The sequence below is a fragment of the Mustela putorius genome, unplaced genomic scaffold, assembly GCF_011764305.1.
Source record: "Mustela putorius furo isolate JIRA1106 unplaced genomic scaffold, ASM1176430v1.1 tig00000831_pilon_pilon_pilon, whole genome shotgun sequence".
NCBI classification, from domain to species: Eukaryota; Metazoa; Chordata; class Mammalia; order Carnivora; family Mustelidae; genus Mustela; species Mustela putorius.
This window is the reverse complement of record NW_025421490.1, coordinates 8,427,018-8,447,885: the sequence shown is the minus strand read 5'-3', so window position 1 is coordinate 8,447,885 and position 20,868 is coordinate 8,427,018. Positions and strand designations below refer to the sequence as shown.

General features: G+C 44.9%; 1 protein-coding gene across 8 annotated transcripts in view; it reads left to right on the top strand.

Moving 5' to 3' along the window:
* Positions 1–20,868, top strand: part of RIPOR2 (RHO family interacting cell polarization regulator 2) — a 213,623-nt gene that overhangs the window by 86,467 nt on the left and 106,288 nt on the right. For 4 of the 8 annotated variants that reach the window (XR_006608137.1, XM_004761238.3, XM_045085123.1 and 1 more), the window contains exon 1: positions 17,330–17,502. The exons of 1 other annotated variant lie outside the window; for it this stretch is intronic. Coding sequence is in view for 6 of the 7 variants with exons in the window: in XM_004761238.3 (XP_004761295.1) it covers positions 17,442–17,502 (61 nt within the window). In the remaining variant the exon portion in view is untranslated. Of the gene's footprint in view, positions 1–17,327; positions 17,503–20,868 lie in introns of those variants that run through there. 3 more of the 8 variants (XM_045085120.1, XM_045085122.1, XM_004761237.3) reach the window with 2 other exon arrangements.

Sequence of the window (20,868 nt, the reverse complement as noted above, 5' to 3'; positions counted from 1 at the left end):
GACTCAACAGAATTATCATCCTCAGGTACTACCTATAATCAATGATGGATAGTTTAGCACAACTTTTCACGAGGTGTTGTGCAGCGAGGGGAAGGCTTGCAGGCGCTCTTCCAAGAACCCCGGGGGCTCTGTCAGGCACCCTGTCCCACACCCGCCGGAGCGTTTCTACTCCTCTCTAAATAACCACCGAACCACATGGGTGTAACCGGAAGTTGGGTGTGTTTACAGGTTTTAAAGGCGGCCACACGTCTGTTGAGTGAGGATAGAGCCTGACCTGCCCCTTCCCCTCCGGTTCCCTCCATCCCACGCACACACAACACTGGGCGCCTCCCCTTTTCTGTACTTGGTTATAACACTACATGCAATTTTGCAAGAAAACAACGCATCTATCATTCTGACCTGTGGGTCCGAGCACCCAAGAGCTTAACTGGAGGGAGAAGGGAACTTCTGAATTCTTGCTTTCCTGCTTCTGCTGTTGGGGGGCCTTTCAGCCCAGGGTGGTTAGTGAACCTCCTACCCCGTCACCACCATGGGGTTCTGTGATACTGGAAGATGGGAAATTGCCCTGTATAGAGTGCATTTGGCTTCTGGCAAGTTCCCACTGGAAGGGGTCCACGCTGTCACATACCCCTGCCCCATTTCCTCCCAATTTGCTTGTTTCAGTGCAAAGCTGAGAGCCCCCACCCCACCCCACCACCCCCAAAGATGCCCAGAGCCAAGCATTCCACAGAAGGTGACCCTCCAGGTTTCCAAGAAACACTGAGACGCTTCCCGGCATTGGGACAGCCTCGAGCTCCCCCTGCACCAGTTACCTCCCGCTGGCCCTGGGAGCCTTGGGGTTTACCAGGGAGCAAGTGGCTCAGGGAACTGGAACAGGTCTCTCAAGTCTGCAGGAGAAGCAACTGGCAAAGCCTTCAGCCTCGGGACAGTTTCATTTGTTTTTCTGATGCTCGTTTGTGGGAGGCCTGGCTGCTTTCTGCTCACCTCCACCTTGAGCTGCAGAGCGTTTTTCTTCTCGCTTATGTCCCCCCTCCTACCCGCCCACCCCTCCCACACTCTTCAGGTCTACACCCTTGTTTATACTTCGAGGTTCCCTGGCTTGCGGCCTCTGGTCTCCGCAGGGATGGGCGGCTCTCCACAGCAAGCGGTCACCCCCGATAGAGTTCTAGGAAAGGCAGAGAAAGGTGTTGTTTTGAGGAGGTAAGTCAGAGGGCCTGACAGGCAGGGAGGAGATGAGATCTAGATTGTTTTCATGCTCTCAGCTGAGATCAGAGTGCAGGGACCAGACCCAGCAAGCAGAGGGAAGGGAAAACCCGGGGGCCTCAAAGTCAAGAGGCACTGCTGGTAACAAAGCTTCTCCACGGGCAACCTGAGCTCACACTTAAAGGGGGAAAATTTGTTTTTGAGGTATGCAAACTGATCAGTAAGTCAGTGGGGAGAGGAGGAGGCCGAGCACCTCCCCCACGTATTGGGCACCTGCCTGGCCCTTGCGTTGAGAAGCAAGGCAGCCCCTTCTTGGTTATTCCGCCTCTTCTCTCTTTCCTTCCTTCCTTCCCTTCTTCCCTTCCTCCTCCCCTTACCCCTCCCCCTCCCTCTCCTTCCCCTTCTGCTACTTTCCTCTTCCAGCTCTAGGGAACAGAAGAAAAGGTAGTTCCCTTTTCCACCCAAGTTCACAGGACACAGGGACCTACAAAGAATCAGAGTTGAATCCCCTTTTCTCCACTAGCTTCGTGGAGTGTTGGGGCCACTCCCGTTCCTCAGAGGTAGAAGCTTCAGTACCACTGTTAATGCTAGACTGGGGATCCTGGGGAGGCTGAGTCAGAGAATGACGACATTCACTCCATCAGGGTGATCCAGGGCAGGACTGTGCCGGATTCAGTGCATGGAACACAAGGCCTTGTTGATTTACACTTCAAAGCAAAACATTAAAGGAGGAAGGAGCTTGCCTGGAAGGAAGAGTGGGGATTCCTTAGTCTAGAATTCTCCATTTGGTCCATCCAAATGGACGCCGTGCATGGAGGTCTTCCTGGGTGCCAGACAAAGCAGGCGGGGAGCTCATCGGAGGTGGGCTGGGAACCTGGGGAGGAGAGTTCCAGCATCTCAAGGGCTTGTGCAGGATTCCTCTCTGCTCTGCAGATTCACACGGCACCCAGGGCAGGGTTTCCAAATTTCTAGGACGGCTGGAATTTCTAAATCCAGGGTTTCTCTGGATAGTCTCCCACAGGACCTTAAAGCACAAACAAAGTAAACAATAACCCCCCCCCCCCCAAAAGATGCAGTCTGGACGTATTTTCCTTCCAAAAGAAAAATAGTCCTCCCTTCCCTTGTGCTGTTTCTTTTTCTCTCCTTCTGTTAGCAAACCCTCTTGCCCCACCGTGGACCCCCAACAGCGAAAACCAGAAACAGACAAGACTCTTACTTAACTCATGCTCTACAATCCATCGTGCTCATTCCTCACCACACCTTCTTGAGGCATTGATGAAGGTGTTTTGTAGTGACCAAAACATCCCAGCCACCAGAGCCTGCCCAGAAATGTCCTGATAGCAACGAAATGCCTAGAAGACCACACCCCCCTGTCGCCTTCCCTGCCCATGATGGAGCCCTGAGCACAGCCGTGACTTGGGGCTCTGTGCCTGTTCTCTTGCACATACACCCCCTGGTACACACACAGACACACACACCCTCTCCCTGTAAGACCCTAGGTATCTGTCTTGCAGCAGAGAAGTTGGTTATTAAGCCTTGAGCCAGCCAACTCCCTCCCAGCTGAGCAGGGAGCCCAATGTGGGGCTCAATCCAGGACCCTGAGATCACTCGCTGAAGGCAGATGCTTAACCAACTGAGCCACCCTGGTGCCCCAAACCCTCTTCTGCTGAGTTACTGGCTTCTCTCCCAGTGAGTTTTTCCCAAATTTATTCTGCAATATTGTTGGCAAACCTAGGCAGAAGCTCTGCTTTCAATTTGTCCAGCCCACCTTGGGATTCCCTGGGGTGGGGGGGTGGCAGCAGTTGGCCAGGGCACCAGGGCTCTCACATTCATTTCCTGAGTTAGAGGCTGTGATGAATGGATTGGCAACACTTCCTTCCTTCCTCTTTGTTTTTTTGGGGGTATGGGGAGTGTAGTCATTGAAAGATCTTTTTTTTAATTTTAAGATTTTTATTTATTTATTTGATAGAGAGAGAGAGATCACAAGTAGGCAGAGAGGCAGGCAGAGAGAGAGGGAGAAACAGCCTCCCTGCTGAGTGGAGAGCCCAACACAGGGCTCGATCCCAGCACCCTGAGCTCATGACCTGAGCTGAAGGCAGAGGCTTAGCCCTCTGAGCCACCCAGGTGCCCCCACTGAAAGATCTCTTGACCCAAATTATTTTTCTGTCCTCTGTAAAATCATAAGTGCTGAGACATATATATTAAAAAGAAGCCGTGGTTTCCAAACACATTTGGCCCAAATCAGAACATAACAAATCCTAAATTTCAAATCCTTCTTTCTTGTTGGCATCACCACAAAGAAGAAAATTTCAGGCAAAGATGAAGCAGGCCAGGAGATAAACGGGTCAGTCACAACCTGCAGAGCTAGTACTTGCAAAGGGATGGAGCGACCAGATATTTTCCTCCACGATGCGCAGCCACTATGGGCCCCTGGCTGCCATATGCTTTCCCAGGGCTCCCTGCTCCCGGTCCCTGGCCTGCAGGGCCTGCTTTGGTCCTGCCCCAGTTAATATGGGGTCTGCACCAATGGTCTTTAACTGTCTAGGCTTTTAAAACCCATAGTAAATTTTAGGGGCACTTGGGTGGCTCAGTTGGTTAAGCCTCTGCCTTCGGCTCAGGTCATGATCCCAGAGTCCTGGGATTGAGCCCCATGTCAGGCTCTCTGCTCAGCGGGGAGCCTGCCTCCTCCTCTCTCTCTCTACCTGTCTCTCTGCCTACTTGTAATCTCTCTCTCTCTGTCAAATAAATTAATAAAATAAAATCCATAATAAATTTTAGAAAACTATATACCTTACATGTCTAAAATGTTTTATGATAAGCTTTGAAAGTTACAAAGGGTATATAATATCTATATCTCCATCATCCACACAAAAAAATTAAATGATCCTAGTCTTTGAGATTTGGAGATGTTTTACATTTTTTCCTTTTTCTTCCTGAATCTGTATTTCCATCTGTGACCTCCGCCCCAACGGAATTTTTTCCTAATTGTTAAGGCAACTTCTCAGATAAATTGTCAGTGTTTCATTTTATACTTGTCACAAGAGAAATTTCCCTGAGAGAGCTGTGTAACTATTTGGTAACACATTTACTAGCGGAAAGAAAACATATTTAGATGATCACTAGTATATTAGACTCTGTTTTTTAAAGAATTTCTAGTGTAAGATCATTAGGCTCGCTCTAAGACTGTAAGTTAAGCAGATAGGGTCAACCAATATTTCAGATAGATTCTTATTTCATTAAAATCTATTAGAAAATTAATGGTATGTTTATAACTTTTTTTTAAAGATTTTATTTATTTATTTGACAGAGAGGGAAAGAGATCACAAGCAGGCAGGCAGAGAGATGGGGTGAAGCAGCTCCCTGCTGAGCAGAGAGCCCAATGCAGGGCCCCATCTCAGAACCCTGAGATCATGACCTGAGCCAAAGGCAGAGGCTTAACCCTCTGAGCCACTCAGGTTCCCAGAAAATTAATGGTATATTTTATTAGAAATCCTCGGTAAGTCCTACAAGGTAACTTCGGCCCAAGAGATGTACAATTTCTCTTGTTACAATATAATGTATTTTTATACTTGAAGGTCTTTTTCAATTATTCTATCACAATTCTCTACCAGAAAAGAAATATGCATTTGTATGTATCATTTTCCTGTGACTAAATGGTTTTAAGCATTAAAATTTTTGTCTGGATAGTTATTATAATTATTAGTAGTACAAAATTGATCATAATAGCCTATACATACATACATATATATATATATTTCATATTGGTAAGTAATGACTTCTTCTAACATAAAATCAAAATTTTATTGCAACTGTAACTCTTATTGAGATGGACAAAATTGGCTTTTTTTTAGTTAATTCATCTACCCATAGATGGATGTTACTTTTTGCTCTAGTAAAACAGGATTTTGTTATATGTTCTTTTTAAAAAAGATTTTATTTATTTGAGAGAGAGAGTAAGCAAGCGAGAGAGAGAGCACAGGCTGCAGAGGGAGAGGGAGAAGCAGGCTCCTGCTGAGCAGGGAGCCCGATGCAGGGCTCGACCCCAGGACCCTGAGATCATGACCGAGCAAAAGGCAGATGCTCAACTCGCTGAACCAGCCAGGCAGCCCTCATTATATATCCTTACGTCTTGTTTCCATAGGTGTAAGCACTTAGAAGCAAAGTTCACATAAATAAATAAATGAGAAGTTTGTCATAGCATCATTACCCAATTCTTTGCATTAAATAGATATTCTCTAGTGCTCAATTTTAATTGCCATGTCACTTCTTTTACTATATTGTTATTAGTGTCTGGGGATTGTAACTAACATCTTAATTTATAACAATCTAGTTTAGGGTAATGCCAGCTTAATTTCAATAGTATGTAAAAACTTTGCTCCTGTATAATTCCACTTGCTCCCCCTCCTTTGTGCTGTTACTGTCATGCAAATTATACCCATTTATAATTTATGATTTATGAGTATGCCTTTATGTGGTTGTCTTTTCAGTAACATGGGGGGCAAGTTACAAACGGACAGACAAAAACCAAAAAATTAATCCTTTTATATTTGCCAGTGCAATGACCTTGGCCAGTGTTCTGTATCTTTTCTCAAGGCTCCAAGTTATGCCTAGCATCCTTTCATTTCAGCCTAAAACATCCCTTTTAGTATTTTTTTATGAGGTCTAGGATATATTTCTACTATAATGAAAACCTTCAGTTTTTGTATATCTGGAAATACATCCATTTCTCCTTCATCCCCAAAGGATAGTTTTTTCCAGATATAGAATTCTTGGTTGACAATTTTTTTCCCCCTTTCAGAACTTCAAATATGTTATCCTCTGTTTTCTGCCCTCCCTGGTTTCTAATGAGAAATCATCTGTTGGTCTTGTTGATGCTCCCTTGTATGTGGTGAGTCATTTCTTTCCCCTTTAAGACTCTCCTCTTGTTTTTGGCTTCTGACAGTTTGATTATAATGTGTATAGATGTGGATATCTTTAAGCTTATGTATGAAGAGTTTGTTGAAGGTTTTTATTTAAGTATAGATTAATGCTTTTCATCAAACCTGGAAATTTTCTGGGCACTACTTTTTCAAATATTCTTTCCCCTTCTCTTTCTCTCTTCTCTCTTCTCTCTCTTTTCTCATTCTCATTCTGAGAATGAGCATATACACACACACACACACACTTGACAGTGTCCCACACTTCTGTGAGGCTCTGATCATATTTCCTTCTCTTTCTTCCTTCTCTTCCTCACTCAGGATAATCTTAATTGACCTCCCATAAGTTTGCTGAATCTTTCATCTACCTGCCAAATCTGATGCGGAGCATCTCCAGTGAATTTCTTATTTTAGCTCTACTATGCTTTTCATCTCCAGGACTTCTATATAGTTCTTTCTTTCATGATTTATATATTTTTTATTAAACCGATTTCTGTCACCTCCCACCCTCCACTTCCAGTAGCCACCATACTCTATATTTATGATCTTGTTCATTTGTTTGTTTAGATTCCACATATAAGAAAGCTCATGTGGTTTTTGTTTTTCTCTGTCTGACTTCTTTTACCTCACATCATGCCCTCCAGGTCCATCCATGTTCTCACAAATGATGAGATTTCATTCTTTTTCATGACTAATATTCCATTTTAGATAGACAGGTATAGATATGTCTTATAATTTCTTTGTCCATTCATCCATCAGTGAACGCTTTGATTGTTTTCTTATCTTGGCTCTTATGAATAATGTTACAGTGAACATAAGGGTGCATTTTTTTTTTCAAGTTAGTGTTCTCGTTTTCTTCTGATAGCTTCTACTTTCTTGTTGATATTCTATATTATAGAGACATTGTTCTCATAATTTAGTTCCCTTTCGTTCTTTGAACATAGTTTAAGTAGATAATTTAAAGGCTTTGTCCCAGTAAGTCCAACATTTAGGCTTCTTCAGGGACAGTTTTTACTGACTAGCTTTGTTTTGTCTTGATTTCTGTGTGTGGGTCATAATTTCTTCTTTCCAAGTCTCATAAATGTTTGTTAAAAACTGGCAATTTAATAACATTATGTGGGAACTATGGAAATCAGAGTCTCCTGCTTTACTACAGCTTTGACCACTGATGTAGGCAGCTTCAGTGTTTATCAGTTGCCTCTGACTATTTTCAACAAGCAGTTCCAAGGGAAAGGCTGTTCCCACTGGGCAACTCTGAGTCAGGTTGCATAATGACAGCCTCGTCAATGGGGTCTTCCAGGGAACCAAAAAAAAAAAACAGATCAAATCATGACATTTCTGGGATTGGGGTCTTGAAACTCCAACTCCATTCTCCAACCATTCCAATGACTGCCAGTCTTTTTGCATTGTGATTATAGGCTCTTGGTTTTCAAAGCTGTCACAGAGCTGGGGAGGAGGAGGTGGGAATAGCACAAATCACCATTTTTTCCCAGTGTTCCTTTTGCTTTTGCAGAAGAGATAGTTTCTGAAGATCCTTACTCCACCATCTTCTCTGATATCCCAGCTGATTCTCTTAGCTTTTTCTCAATCATATGCCAAAAAATCTCATAATGACTTATTACCAAAAATTGTGCTTATTTATCTGTCAATAACAACTCAATGAGAATCCTCTTTCCACTCTTTGAAAACAGGTGGAAAACCTGTGATTTGACAAAGGATTGAGTCCTAGTCATTTAATGCCTCCCATGTTTTCCATTTATAGTACTTCCTACAGTCCCTTGGGTTGGCATTCAGTGATTTATGTACCACAGAGCAATCTCCCATCGTAAGATTTAGGATGGGGAGAGGTATGCTTTGCTTTCAAAGTTCAGAAAGTCACACTTTCTCATCCAGCCTCCTTTCTGCAGACAGAAATGCCCTTTTGGGTCTAGAGTCACAATCTCAGAGGGAGCATTATAACTTCCCTAAATTTCCCAGAGATATAAAGGACTGGTCTCTCCGTCCTCTCAGAGTTTCCTTTCCTGACCACTTCTGCATCTTTCTATAGCTCGCATACCAAGTAGGTGGTCCTGAGGTTAGAAAGGGGGAGGAGGTGTGCACAGCAAAGGGATCCCTGATAATTATTCTAAAGTGGGTTACAGAACCACAGAGAAGGATTCCCGTTTCGATTCATGTCACAAAAACTCTAGGAGGTCAATGTTACTGTCGGTGGTCATGGGATTTCTATACTGGAGAAGCTTTGGGAATACATTCTGATTGAGACAGAGGGTACAGGCCAGGGACTGAGTCTTGAAGTTGTATTTGTGTTTTTAGCACAAGGTATTGATAAAGATTGTGTTTTACTTTGGAGCAGCTTGAGGGGAGAGGGCTGAACAACTCTGGATTACTATTCCATCTTGCAGAGTCAGAATCAATAACTTCAGTCAAAGAGCTGGTGTAGCAAAGCCAGGATCCAAACTCAGTTCTGTCAAATCCCAGAACCAGTGCCTTTCGTGCCATTTTATAAAGTCACTAGTTGTGGGTTATCCTCTCCCAGCTGCCAGGCTCTTAGCCCAAGGCTATTCCTCGCAAATCATACCCAGTTGAGTCTTGCCTTAGAGAGTTGTTTTTTGTTTTGGTTTTTGTTTTTTTGTTTTGGTTTTTGTTTTTGTTTGGTTTTTGTTTTGTTTTGTTTTGTTTTGTTTGCTGGGCTCTTCTCCCTCTTTCCAGAGAAGAATGAGCAGGTGCATTCACTGCGCAGTTATCCTCATTGTCTTCAGTCGTACTGGAGAGAAACATCCAGGGCTTCAGTCAGCCTCTTCTGCAACCTTCTCCAGCATCTGTCACGAGTGTATTCCTTCAACTGAGAGATGCAGCTAAAACTTGGTAAGCCTGCAGGAAGCCTTCCAAAGCCTCTGGGCTGTCATCCCACAAGGTCTGATCTCCTCTTAGCAACCTAAAAACAAGAATGTCATTAAAAACCATGTTCCTTGGGGCACCTAGGTGGCTCAGTGGGTTAAGCCTCTGCCTTTGGCCCAGGTCATGATCTCAGGGTTCTGGGATCAAGCCCACATCAGGCTCTCTGCTCAGTGGGGAGCCTGCTTCTCCCTCTCCCTCTGACTGCCTCTCTGCCTACTTGTGCTCTCTGTCTGTCAAATAAATAAATAAATAAATAAATAATCTTAAAAAAAAAAAAGAAACCCACATTCCTTGAGTCTCAGCTCCTTAGTTGGGGCATGTTGCCGTTAGGTACATTTTAAGTACATTTTGACAGTTCAAGGTACCCAAAGAGAGATTATTTCTGGCTCTGTGGGTGGTTTTTTTTTGTTGTTGGTTTTTTGTGGTTTTTTTTTACCTTCTTTTTCTTTCTTGATTCCAACCACTCCTCAGTTTCAATTCCTCTCTCCTACTTGGCTCTCCTTTCTGTTTCTGGACATTTTATCCCTAATTATTTCAGATTCTTTTCCCTGTTCTGAAGTGTTTGTTTCTGAAAATCAAAAACACTTTCTAGAGGGACTGGGAAATTCTCCAGAAGTGGGGACAGAGAAAGAATTGTGACATTCATCTGCTATTGGAATGAAAGCCCACATTGGATGATGTTATTTTCCTACTAGTATGGCTTTCTCCTTTAAGCACTTCACAGATGGAAATTTCTTTTTCAAAACAGCAAGACTTGCAAAAAATGTTTGAAATTAATAAACAGTTGATCATTCTAAAGTTGCATGCTACAAAAGAATATTGTGTTGGTGTTTATATGTTCAGCACAACACACGTACACTTACACATTTATTTAAATGTTTCCCACTGGGCCTGACATATACTAGACATTAATGGTTATTTTTCAAATGGATAGATGGATACATGACTGACTGAATGAATGAATAACCACGGAAGCCAGGTGTAAAGTTCCTCAAAGCAAGGATAGGACTCACATGTCTTTGAAATTTGAACAACCAGGATAGCACAAAGTGGGTACCAACAGTTTAGGTTCGTGTAAAAGCTTTGCCGGGTTCCCGCGACTTTGGCCTTGATGAGGTTCTACTGTTACACTTCGCCCAGATTGTCACAGTCTTTGCAACGGACGAGCTGGCTCCCACTGGCTCATCCTTACTTTTCTTCTCTACCCCATATCTGAGGGTCGGAGCTGCTTGCCTCAGTCCCTGAAAAAGCAAGGTCTTCTGGTCGTCATTCCTGACTCAGCTCTTGGGAGTTAGTCCAACTACCCCCTGTGATCTACAACCCTTCAGTTCCCCGTCACGGACAGCCTCGCTGTACGCACTGAGCTTTCCTAGCCTTGGTCTTTCTATCCTAGTATGGATTCGGAGAGGCTCAGAATAGGCCACCCAAAAATACGCCACATTGACATTAGGATTATTTTTAGCTGATGGCAATTGAGAAATAGCACACACAGGAGAACTCGCTGCCCTGTCCCTTCCTGCCGAAAAGCAGGGCAGGCAGTCCCCTTTGCCAAGGTCTGCTCTCTCCAGCTGGGGCTAGAAGAATAACTCTTCATCACTGAAGACCACTTGTCTCACTGGAGACCGTGAGATGACTGCGTCTAATAGATGTTATTAGACAGCCCTTACTGATCATGCACGTCCTTGTCCCCTCCCCCAACTTTACCACCTCCAGAAGCCCTGACCTTCCCCCCACCCCCGTCTAGTCGCTGACCCACAGCTTCTTCCTCTTCCTTAAAATGATATATAGACCGAGTCAACCGCTTCTCTGGGATTTTGACTTCTTTTTCGCGAAGGCCCTTTATATATGGAAATTTCTACACCCTTTCTCCTCTAAATCTGTCTTGTATCAGTTTAATTCACAGGTCCCAGTTAAAGGCCTAAAAAGATAAAGGAAAAGGGTTTTTTTTCCCTCCCCTGTAGATTCTAGGGTGAGTTCCCCAGTAAAACTTTTGCCCTCTTTTTTTTTTTTTAAAGATTTTATTTATTTATTTGACAGAGAGAAATCACAAGTAGGCAGAGAGGCAGGCAGAGAGAGAGAGAGAGGGAAGCAGGCTCCCCGCTGAGCAGAGAGCCCAATGTGGAACTCGATCCCAGGACCCTGAGACCATGACCTGAGCCGAAGGCAGCGGCTTAACCCACTGAGCCACCCAGGCACCCCAAACTTTTGCCCTCTTGTATTTGATTCACACTGGAGCTTTCTGCTATTCATTCCGTCACTGGTACTCATTTAAAAATGCAGATTGATCAATGACTTTCTTCCTGGTAATATCCTAGGAGATTGGAGACACGAAGTTGAAGAGGAAAGAGGCCCTGCCCTTGAGGAGGGAAGGGCAGGGGTGAAATAGATACAGAAATAAATAGGTGGGGCAAGGGAGTAGGACAAGCGTTTCCACCTGGAGATATCAGAGAAGGCTGCATGGAGGAAGGAGCCCTTAGATCAAGCTCTGAAAGATGAGTGGATGTGTCTCAAGCTGGGAGGGTAAACAGGAGGTGGGGCCATGTCGGGAAAGGTTTGGAGGATCCACAGCTGGAGAGCTGCCAGTGGCTCAACTGTCCCTTATGTTTTCCACGTATCAGAGAATGGAATGTGGTGAGTGAGGATCTCGGCTTCATCATGGGACGCATGACCTTGGATGGGTCATTTTACTTCTTGGGCCTAGAAGTAAAACAAAGATAATAATACCAATTTCATAGGGTTGGTGTGAGAATTAAGTGAATCAAGGGACTTAAAACTATGCTTGGCATTATATAAGTGTTGGCTCTTAGTTATATATTTTCTCCATTTTGCCCGTTTGGGGCATTTATATAAATAAAATCATACTATTTATATTTTTTTGAAATTTTTCTTAGTTAACAGTTTTGTGTTGTTTTTTTTTTTTTTTTAAGATTTTTATTTAGGTGGAGAGGGGCAGAGAGAAAGGGAGAGGGAGAGAACCTCAAGCAGACCCTTCACTGAGCACAGAGCCCAAAATGGGACTTGATTCCAGGGCCCTGAGGTCATGACCTGAACCAAAACCAAGAGTCAGATGCCTAACCAACTGAGCCACCCAGGCGCCCTGACAATGTGCTTTTGAAATTTATTCATATTGTTGGTTGCCTCTGTAGTTCATTAGTTTTCCGGCTTGGCTAACACACATCACACGTATACGCCTTATCTCTGTAAAGTGAGTGTGAATTTCGGAGAGCAGGGACCATATTCTCTATCTTCCTTGCTTTCAAAGTGTTCTCACTGGCATTAGTGGTTTGTTCTTACAGATTGTTAGCTGAGTTTTTAGAATATCCAAATCGGAGAAGATGAGACTGAGGGGAACTTACGAAGGTTGTTGAAATTTTGTACCAAGCACCATGACGACTCATTCTCTACCCTCACTGACACTTTAGTCAGAGAAATGGCCCCACGCTGCCCTGTGAGAGGTTGAGGTTGGATAATTAAGACCACGTGTGTATAGTGTCCCCTGTGCTATATCAATTCCCTTACGTGTATTAGTTTGCTAAGGCTGCCATAACAAAGAACCCCAACCTGGATGCCTTCAATAACTACAATTTGTTGTCTCATGTTCTGGAGGCTGGAAGCCTCAGATCAAGCCTCAGGTGTCGGTAAGGTTGGTTCCTTCAGGGCTAGATGAGGGGAATCTATTCCATGTTTCTTCTGTAGGTTTTGGGGGTTTGCTGGCCATCGTTGGCATTCCTTGACTTGTAGATCTCTACCGTCATCTTCACATGATGTTCCCCTTGTGTGCCTGTCTCTGTGCAAATCCCCCTTTTTTTATAAGGACAATTTATATTGGAATTAGGGACTCATCCTAGTCAAGTATGATCTCACCTTCACCAATTACACCTGCAAGGACTCTAGTTCCAGGCAAGATCACCTTCTGAGGTGCTGGGATTAAGACCTCAACATATGAATTGTGGTGGGATTGAGGGGAAAAAATTAAGCCCATAAGAGGAATATACAGAAAGTAGGCCCACAGAGATCATGCTAAGTTGCTGATGTGGAAAGGGAGGTGACAGTGATGGTTAGCATGGTAACCTGGTGGCTCTGAGATGGGAGGAGACAGAAGTGCTAGAGACCCCAGGAGCCCCAGGGATGTTGTGGGGACCCAGGTCTTCTGAAGTCACCTCCTAAAGCTGTTTTGACGAAAGGTAACAGGGAGCTATGGAACTAGTCCAATCGGCCACTTGCCAGCTATGTGCTCTTAGGAAAGTTATTTAAGCTCCCAGAGACCCATTGTTGCATCTGTGAAAGAACAGCATCTCCGGCATGGGGACGATGGGGGACGTGCAGTAAGGTCCAAACTCACACCTTCCCTTCCTCCCAGCCAGTGTGAAACCAGATTTCCAGCATTTGGACCCATTGTGTGTATGCGTATGTGATTAAAAACAAATAACATAAATTTACCCTCTGAACAATTTTTTAAGCCCCGTTGACTGTATGTGCATTGTTGTGCAACAGATCTCTGGAGCTTTCTCACCTTCCATGATGGAATCTCTAAACCCACCAAACAACAGCCCCCTTCCCCCTGCTCCCCCAGCCCCTGGCCACCACATTCTTTTTGTTTCTATGAGTTTGACTACTTTAGATGCGTCATAAGGGCAGTCACACGGTATTTGTCTTTTTGTGACTGGCTTATTTCATTTAGCATCATGTCCTCGGGGTTTATCCACGTTGTGACGTGTGACAGGACTTCTTTCTTTTATAAGGAAGAATAATGTTTATGGATGGATTGTTGAATGGGTTGTTGGATGGGTTATTGGGTGGATTATGGATGGATCCATTATGGAATGGATAACGAAGGTGAGATATATATCTCTCTCACCTTCTTTAATAGATAATATATATCTCTCACTTTCTTTATCCATTCATCGGCCAAAGGACACTTAGCTTGCTACCATATCTTGACTATTTCGAGTAATGTTGCATTGAACATAGCAGAACAAGTATCAACTCAAGATTGTTTTCAATGCTTTTGGATCTATACCCAGAATTGGGATGGAGGGATCATATGGCATCTGTTTTCAATTTTTAATTTTTTGAAGACTCTCCCTACTGTTCCGTGGTAGCTGTATCATCTTACGATTCAGATCCATTTTTATTAATTTAAGTAATTAAGTACAACCTTTGACCAGAAGAGTTATTTGCGTGGGAATCGGGCTGTGGAGCGGTGGTCGAAGGGAAGGAGGGAAATGAAGGCGAGCTAGAGAAGGCGTCCACTCCAGTGTCGGCCTCTCGGGGTTCCTTCAGTGGGGGAGGGGCAGTATTGGCCTTCGGGGCTGGACAGTTCCTCCTCTTGAGCCACTGTCCCATGCATTACAGGAAGCTTACCAAGGCATTAAATACCAGTAATACCCCAGGCATTGTGCAACCCCAAATAGTCACATATTTCCAAGCTCCGCCCTAGGGATGGTCCCAGCCCTGGTTGAGGGAGGCTCTCTTTGGGAACCCCACAGCAACCAGAACAGGAGGAAGCCCACGCTGGTGCCTGAGTAACCCTTCATGTCAGACGAACTCAAGGATTCGTCTGTTAGCTAGCATGCAGCGGGGAGGAACTCAAATCAGAATGCTGAAAGCCACGGGCGGAAGGGAGGGGTAAGGGAAACGTGGAGAAGGAATGTGGGGTTTTTCCACCAGTAAAACACCCAGCTGGTAGTCCCTCCTATGAGCCCCTTTGAGCGGGTTTGGAGTTGAGGACCTCTGCAGAAGTCATCTGCCCTCTGAGTTGTCCTGAACTTACCTATAGCTCTTTATAATACAAAGATCTCCTCCTATGGGTGGGGTTTCCCACATTTTTTGGAAAAAGCACTATATGCACTAGCATGTTGACATGCTAGACTTGTACAACTGAACCAAAGTACCTAAGTAATAGAATACATGTGAGTTTCCCCATATATATGCCAACCCCCTACCCCAGCCTCTAATACAGTGAGTGAAAGCTTCCCGTGCTCACTCCAGGGAGAGATGGTGTTTTGAGAGCTAGGTCCCTGTCTCCTTACTTATAAGGAGTCATGAAAAGTTCTTTGCTTCCAACACTTCCTTTGGTTGTGTTCAATTTAATGCCCTGCAAGCAACAAACCCCCTGAGCTTGGTTACACGTTGTCACGGCTGGACTTTTGCAGCCCCATTTTTCCGTCCTTTTCCCTGGGAGAAGCTGGTTGGCATAATGTCAAGAGTGCAGTTGGTAGAGGCGGAGACAGGTTCTGAGGTGGCAGAGTGGTGGTCTCTCCAAAGCGCTCAGTAAGACCCTGAGAAACCACCACACACCTATGAGAATGGCAAAAGTCTAGGAGACTGTGAATACCAAGTGTTGACGAGGTTGTGGAGCGATGGGAGTGGTCGCTCGTGGCTGGTGGGAACGCAAAATGGCACAGCCACTTTGGAAGACAGTTGGGCAGCTGCCTACAAAACGTAACATAGTCTTATCATTGCAACCAGCAATGGTGCTTCTTGGTATTTACCCAGTGGAGTTGACAACTTATATCCACACCTATGCCTGCACATGGATGTTCCTGGCAGCTTTATTTGTAATTGCCAAAACCGGAAGCAATCGAGACGTCCTTCCGGAGGAGAATGGATAAAGAGACTGTGGTCCATACGGACAGGGGAGTATTATTCAGTGCTAAAAAGAAATGACCTCGTGGGCCATGAAAAGATGTAGAAGAAATTTAAATGCATATTACTAAGTGAAAGAAACCAACCTGAGAAGTCTGTATTCTGTATGATTCCAACTATGTGGCATTCTGGAAAAGGCAGAATATGGAGACGGTTAAAAAAGATGAGCGGTTGCCAGGAGGTGGGTTGGAGGGAGGGATGAAGAGAGAGAGAACAGAGGGTTTTAGGGCACTGAGACTAATTTGTATGATACTGTAATGGTGGACACACGTCATTCAACATTTCTCACACTCCTTAGAGTGTACAAGACCGAGAGTGAACCCTAAGGCAAAGTATGAACTCGGAGTGATTACGATGTGCCGGCGTGAGTCCTTCCGTTGTCATAAACACACCTCTCTGATCGAGGCTGCTGGGGGTGGGGACGGGGCTGCCTAATGGGAGAGGCTGTGCCTGCCGATGCTCAGGCAATGTATGGGAAAACTCTTACTTCCTCTCAAGTTCACTATGAACCTATAACTGCTCTAAAAAAGAAAGCCTATGAAAAATATATATTTTGGGGGGAACTGAGTGACTTGGTTAAGTATCTGCTTTCAGCCTGGGTCATGATCTCAAGGTCCTGGGATTGAGCCCCACATCGGGCTCCCTGCTCAGTGAGGAGTCTGTTTTTCCGTCTGCTCTTCACCTGCTCTCCTGAGCTCTCTCACTCTCTCTCTCTCAAATAAATAAAGAATATGTATATTTTTTAATCCCCTACTCAGTAAATAAAGTTGTCAGAAGTCAATATGGGGAGGCTAACAATTCCTCTATTAGCATTTTCTGAGCTTCTGACCCTCTGTGAGGTCTTTGCAACACAATAGAGAGCTCTGGGAGCCCCCAGATGAAGCGGCAGCACCAGTCCGAGACTGGGGTTTAGCGACCATTGGGAACCTAGGGCACTCTGGGTAGTTCAATACGGGAACGCCACCCTGTTCTCCTGGGAAAGCTTACTGGTTGGTGACTCCTCCCTCTGGGAGGAGCAGCTTCTGGTGTCCCTTCTCTGCCTTCTACGATAGTGATGGTCTGAGGACCTGGTCAAAGTGAAATGGAAGTTGTTTGACCCAAACAAGTTATCTGCTGCTTGGCCATTGATTAGCTGAGTCATAAGAACCTACACATGCACTGAATTTGGTTTAAAGATTCGTAGAGCTTTTCCTCAAATGCAAGAGGTTTGCCAAAAGGAAGAACTAGAAGCACGCTAGAAGTTCGGTTCCCCCCAGACACCTCCTCTGTGTGGCTTAGTGACCGTTGGAGCTCTCAGAGACATGGTCATGGAAGCAGATAAGAGGCATGGGAACGGTCCCCTTCTTTCCAATGCTACCCACTGTGTTCAAATTCATAAGAAAGTTAAAAGTCTGACTTCCTCTTTAAGAGAATCTTGAAAGCTATAGCTTTGAAAGAATTCATTGCACTCGGACTTTATAGTGGTATCTGTGTTCAGGTCAAACCTGATCTGCAGCCCCCTTACCCCCAAATTCTTTCTTCTCTGGGACAAGAATTAGCCCCGTGGAATACACTCTTCACTCTTCGAAAGGCTCCCGGAGCTTATTTGTATGAATGAAGCTGTGGAGGCGGAAGCTGCCTCCCCAAGGGCTTTCACAACCTGCAGCCCCAGCCCAGCCCAGCCCAGCCCAGCCCAGCCCAGCGCTGGGAGAGGAAACTGCCCCCGGGGAGCACTGTTGTCAGTGGGGACTGTCGCAGCCACCTTCTTGCTGTGGCCTGTGGACTGCCCTCTCCAAGATGCAGTATCTGGACCCCGAGGAGCTCCTGAGCGAGGAAGAGGATGATATTTTTGGTGAAGGTAAATGTCTTTCTGGCAGAAGCTGTTCTGGTCGACTTTGCTTAGCTTTGAAACCTTTGCCCAAGGGGGGTGGGTATTTTGAAAGCATCCTGGTGGTTGTGGGCATCAGTCTAGGCACCAGGGAATATAAGGCAAAGCAGGACACAAGGGAGTTGAATGGTTCCTCCAAATATCTTCTTCTTAAGTCATGACTAGATAAATGTTTAGGGTAGGAAATGAGTGCTCGATTATTCCCCTTGTCCTTCCGTGCTCTCTTGTCTAGTACATCAAGGGAAGCCTGTCATGGTGCTTTGCACACAGCAGAGCTGCTAGGGTTAACAGAGGGACAAATGGGCCAGGGATGGTTCTCCGTGGCGCCATATTGCTTTCCGTGGCACTAGCTGCCTCTCCCCCTTCTCCCTTTCCGTCTGGATCTTTTTCTCTTCCTCGGAGGTATTTGGCAGCCCAACTCTCCATGCCTTCCTCCTTTTCTTCCCACTGGGACCGTGGAGTTTTCTCTTCTTACTCTGCAGTCCTTCCACAAGCAGACCTGTGGGCTGGGGTTCGGCTGTGATTTTCTGTGGCTAATCTAGTAACCTACAGATGTCTTGGTCAAATGCTGCCCATGAGAAGGGACCACAGGCAAAAGAACTTTTCTAGAACTTAAATTGTCTAAATAAATGGGAAGCTGGGCTCAGGGACCTCATCACTTAGGTTGATTTCCGTGAGAAACCATAGCTGGTAAGTTTTTGAAAACTCTATCAAGTAGTTGTTGTTTTTTTGTTTTTTTGTTTTTTAAGGAGCACTAGCAAAATTTTGAGGGACCACTCAAGTAATACAAACCCAGTGAAGAAAACTGCAGACTGTAGCATAGTAAGACTCCTTTGCAACCTGCTCATCTAGGTTGTACCCACTACCAATGTTTCGATGTCTTTCTAGTATTTTGTTCTGGCCTCAGAAATGTTTAAAATCATAATGTGAAGTTTTATCATCACTGAGATCAGGTTTAAGAATACCTATTCGGGCTCCTTGGTGTTTGCCAAATTCTCAATCTGTTGCTTTCCTTTGATGAGAGGTATTTAGAGCCACTCAAAGTTTGACTTGAGATATTAACTCCCTGCACGACCTTAAAAATGTTTACAGCTATGAAGATAAGCTTAGAATGGACAATCTGGTGATTTTTCACCCAACTCCCAAAATGCCCAGATCACATTTCTTACCCCCAAAGGGATTCTTTGTCTGACGATGGTGCCAAAGAGCGCCATCTATAGGCCCATACGCCACATTACGGTTTAGTTGTGGCCCCACCCTCGGAAGAGTTAAGACCTGAGTAATGCAGGCTAGGGGAACCTGTAGGATGTTTCCCGTGAGCATTCCTGATGATTTAGGGGATTATTTCAACCTAATGGGCAAGGTAAAGAGTCAAGTAGGGAGTCAGACAAGATGCAGATTGGAATTCTCATGTGCCGCAAACTCCTTTTGCGACTTGCTCTGGTTACTTAACTAGCGACACAAACCCTCTTTTCCCAGTGCTGGTGTGGGACAGTAATACCTGTCGGGTCACACAGATCTCCTTCACGACAGGTTTGTAATATCTGCGCTGCAGTTCACGTGTGATATGCTTTATACTTTCTGGGCTGCATTTCTCCTGGAGCTTACTCTCCAGAGCTGAGCGAAAGAATCCTTTTAAGTCCAACGGACGGTGTGTTTTTATTGGGTTCTCTGAGTTCTGGCTCACATTTGTCATTTTCCACGAGCCCTGTCTGGCTGGTGCTTCATTTAAACAAGTTCTGTTGGGGGTGACAGTCGAGCGTTTCAGCAATGGAATTAACATTGCCCAGGCTTTGCCTTTAAATCATGCTGTGACTGTGAGCAGATTTGTTCATCGTTCTGTGCCTCAATTTACTCACTTATAAACTGGACTGGCCAGCCTCCCAGGTGGTGTGGTGATTAAATGTTGTTCCAGGGAAGGGCTTAGAATAATACCTACAACATAGTTAAGTGCTCAGTAAGTACCAGTTCCTACAGTGGAATAGAAGGTCATGCCCAGGAGTTTTCCACATGCTGGGTTAACCTCACGTATTCAAAATAGGGCTTATTTACGGAACTTCAGCTTCGTAAACCACCGTTCAGAGGTAGGAGATGGTGAAAACGCATCAGACAAGGTGTTGGCAGCGTCTATGGAGCACTGACCCTGTTGTCACGTGGTGTAGGGCCCTGGGCAGGTCGTGTCATCTCTTTGAGCCTCTCCTTTCATCTAGAACAAGAGGGTGATTACACAGTCTGTAAGATTTCATTTTAAAAACTCCAGCATTCTATTACTTCATCTTTTCTGCACGGTGGCTTGGATTTACCTACAGGAATCCATGCTTGCTCTGTGTTTCATCCGTGCTTTTTGCTCCCTTAACACGCCTCGGAGAGCAGAAAGCTTTTGGTACAATGAGTCTTCTCTGACATAATGGAAGGAAAATGCCCAGGAGCTTGTTACTAAGGCAACCATATTTCCTCGCAATGGACACATTTTTAAAGAACCCTTTCCCCCTAAAGGAACACAAATTTAGAATTTAGGTCCATTTGCTTACAAGTATATGTAAGTTCATTTAGGTTTATGGACCACATAGAGATCTGAGGAGGGAAAAAAATGAGTCGTGCTCACAATATTTTTTTAACTGCCTTTCTGAGATCCTGTTTGCTTCGGGTATTGTTTTCTGTGGTTAAAGAAAATGTTAAGGTCACAGAATTAAGAGGCACTGGTGTGTCCCTCCGTTCTTGTTCTAGGAGAGAGTTGCAAATGGTGAGTGAGAGAAAGAAGCAGCGCTCCACCTACCCTCCAGAAGTCTTGATATTTATTTCCTCCCCTCTCCCTTCTCCCCCCGCCCCGTCGCTCACGCCCAGAGCACCCTGGGTTTGCTTTCCAAATAACCCCACCATCATCAGGCTCTCCAGAACATGGTTGCTCTCAGGTAGACTTTATTCTTTCTTGGGAAATTGATTGATCAGATTACCAAGGTACAGAACAATTAGTCATTGGAATGAGATGCTCTTTTCCCATCATTATTTCAAACGTATCACTGTGCCTTCTTGACAGCTAGCGTGGCGTCCGTGAGTAGAGGTAGCTGGATGGACGGTAAGAGTAATGATAGCGAGAACTATTCTGGCGGTGATCAGACTCGTAACAGAAAACGGTGTCGTGCACACCGAAGGCCCTCGGCCAGCTTTCAGGAACAGAACAGAGCACGTGTGTGGGAGGAAACAGTTCGCCCAGGGGCAGTCAGTCGCTGGTTCAGCAGACGAAAATGACTCCTTGGCACCGGTTAAAACTGCTTCTTTTCTCAAAGCCACAAGTTACTGCCCCATTTTCAGCCCCACTCAGTGCTCTCTCATAAG